The 2047-nt window shown below is 45.4% G+C and overlaps 1 protein-coding gene across 1 annotated transcript in view; it reads right to left on the bottom strand.

The window, feature by feature from the left end:
* The window catches only part of DNAH6 (dynein, axonemal, heavy chain 6), a 280222-nt gene that overhangs the window by 4581 nt on the left and 273594 nt on the right, over positions 1–2047 (bottom strand). Inside the window, exon 77 of the mRNA XM_010862179.1 lies at positions 38–260. Coding sequence (XP_010860481.1) covers positions 38–260 — 223 coding nt within the window. The remainder of the gene's footprint in view (positions 1–37; positions 261–2047) is intronic.

Here is a 2047-nt window from a genome sequence, read left to right as displayed (position 1 = left end):
AGTCATTATTTATATGCCGATGTAAGAATGTCCTCACCTGTGGTTGAGAGGGTTCCTGCTCGAGCCCCTGTCTTATAAAGCGGGGAGTGGTAGAGTGTTGGGCTTGGCTCATAATTTTGTCGTGGTTCAAAATGCACCACGGGCAGCATCGGATTCATCTGTCCGGGCAGTGCATCTTCTATCACCATGTCCTTATTATCCCATCGAGAAGCATCCATGAACATCCCGTGGACAAGAACGCCATCCTCAGGAGAGGGCAACTGAAAGATACGTAGACGTTCAGAGGTGAGAAGAGCAGGAGGGGTCGCCCTCTTGGGCCCCCTCCTAGTCCTACATCCTCAATCAGTTTGAAGAACTATTTTAGAGATTCTCTTATCCCTCACATCTTAGGGAGGAAAATGCCAAGGCTCCAAGAGGTGGTATAGTTTGCTTTTCAGTTTGTCACCAAATCTCATACTGTTCACACTCTACAAGGCTGTCTGGTACATGGTACCCCAGGGAAACCCACTGATGGGCTTCAGTCTCTGATACCAAGATGTTAGGATTTTCCCCTTCTCATGGGAAGTGGCCACGGGGGCTGTGATTATCATCTGTTATTTTTAGCAAGGCCTTTCAAGGATCTGAGTGCTCTTCCAGACGATAGATTATATATCTGTGACAATATTTGCAGAATGCTTCTGGAGAATTTTTTAAAAGAAATTTTGTGAGAGAAAGAGACAGAGACAGAGACCCTATCCCTCAATGTCCTGTGATTAGATGTCATCACTAGCGTCTGGTTTTGGCAAGTGTGTGAGCTTTGTGTATCCTTCCTCAAACACTGAGTGAATCCGGCCAGTCCTGGGGCCCTAGATCTTTTTACAATTGGAGCTTCACACCTGCAGACAGAGGACTAAGCAGTGTGGTTTTAAGTGGTATGTTTTATAGTGAATCAAAGGATGATAAGCTCTTTTGGGTTGGACTTTACTTTCTCGCATCTTGTAGTTTGTCCCATGGGTACAGCGTGGTGCAGTGGGCCTTCCTGTTATCGGGGCTGCCATATACACTTGTGCAGGTTTGCCTGAGTAGAGGCTGAAACCATCCTGCCATGCGCTTGTCAGGCTGTGTGTAGGAGTCATCTGCACACACCTCCAAGAGGAGTGCCTTTTCCTAAATGGCATGAAGGCGGCACTGGGCTGACAGTGGCCCTGTTGTTGCTAACAGAACTCAAGTTGTCTAACAGTCTCTTGCTGTGTTTTCTGGGAGGACCAAGAGATGGGCTGACTATACAGTCTGCAGCCTCCACAGAAGGCAGAGATTCCCAGGCATCACTATGGCTCACTGAACATGACCAATGTGGAGACGTGTGTGTACTGGTGTGGCTGGAGGGCAGAGACACCAGTAGCTACTGTGAACTTCTGTCTGTCAGTTGGCCTATGTGGCAGAAATAGCATGCCGGGCACAGAGCAGGGCCAACATCCAGAATGGCCTGGATGAAGGCTTTTATGTGGGTATTGTCCTGCCCTCCTGCAGACTCATTATTCCTGACCTGGGCCTGTGACACTCTCCTGGCTGAGAAGGGTCTCAAAATAACAGTGAGTGCATTTCAAAATTGATTTCCTCCCTACTTTTACAAGCTAATACTTTAAGATAAAAAAATTTTGATGCTAAAACAAATGTTCTTAAAGACATAAACTCTTTCATTGGCATTTTAAGATATAGGCAATTAAGAGGCATGGGGAATTACAGTATTTTGTAGAGTAATCCATGAATATGGGGTCAATCTTACCTTTGTGCATCTTTGCTATTCAGAGCAAAGACTAGATCAAGCAGATCTGAGTGGGGTGGATACTGATTAAATTACCCAGGAGAAATTCCTATTAATACTATGATATTTCAAGGAAAGCCACTAAAAGTCACATACCCCATATACACTGACCGGCTAGTGAATACATTCTTAGCAAAAGCAATCTGGAACAGATCTTTGATGTCATAGCATGCATAGAAAATGACATTTATAAGCCCCACTGGGATGGACAGGTGCTCTGGAGGCCGGAAAATGACATTTATA

This window comes from Bison bison, unplaced genomic scaffold (assembly GCF_000754665.1).
Source record: "Bison bison bison isolate TAMUID 2011002044 unplaced genomic scaffold, Bison_UMD1.0 scf7180017864480, whole genome shotgun sequence".
NCBI lineage: Eukaryota > Metazoa > Chordata > Mammalia > Artiodactyla > Bovidae > Bison > Bison bison.
The sequence above is the reverse complement of the archived record's forward strand: the minus strand, read 5'-3'. Positions and strand labels throughout refer to the sequence as shown.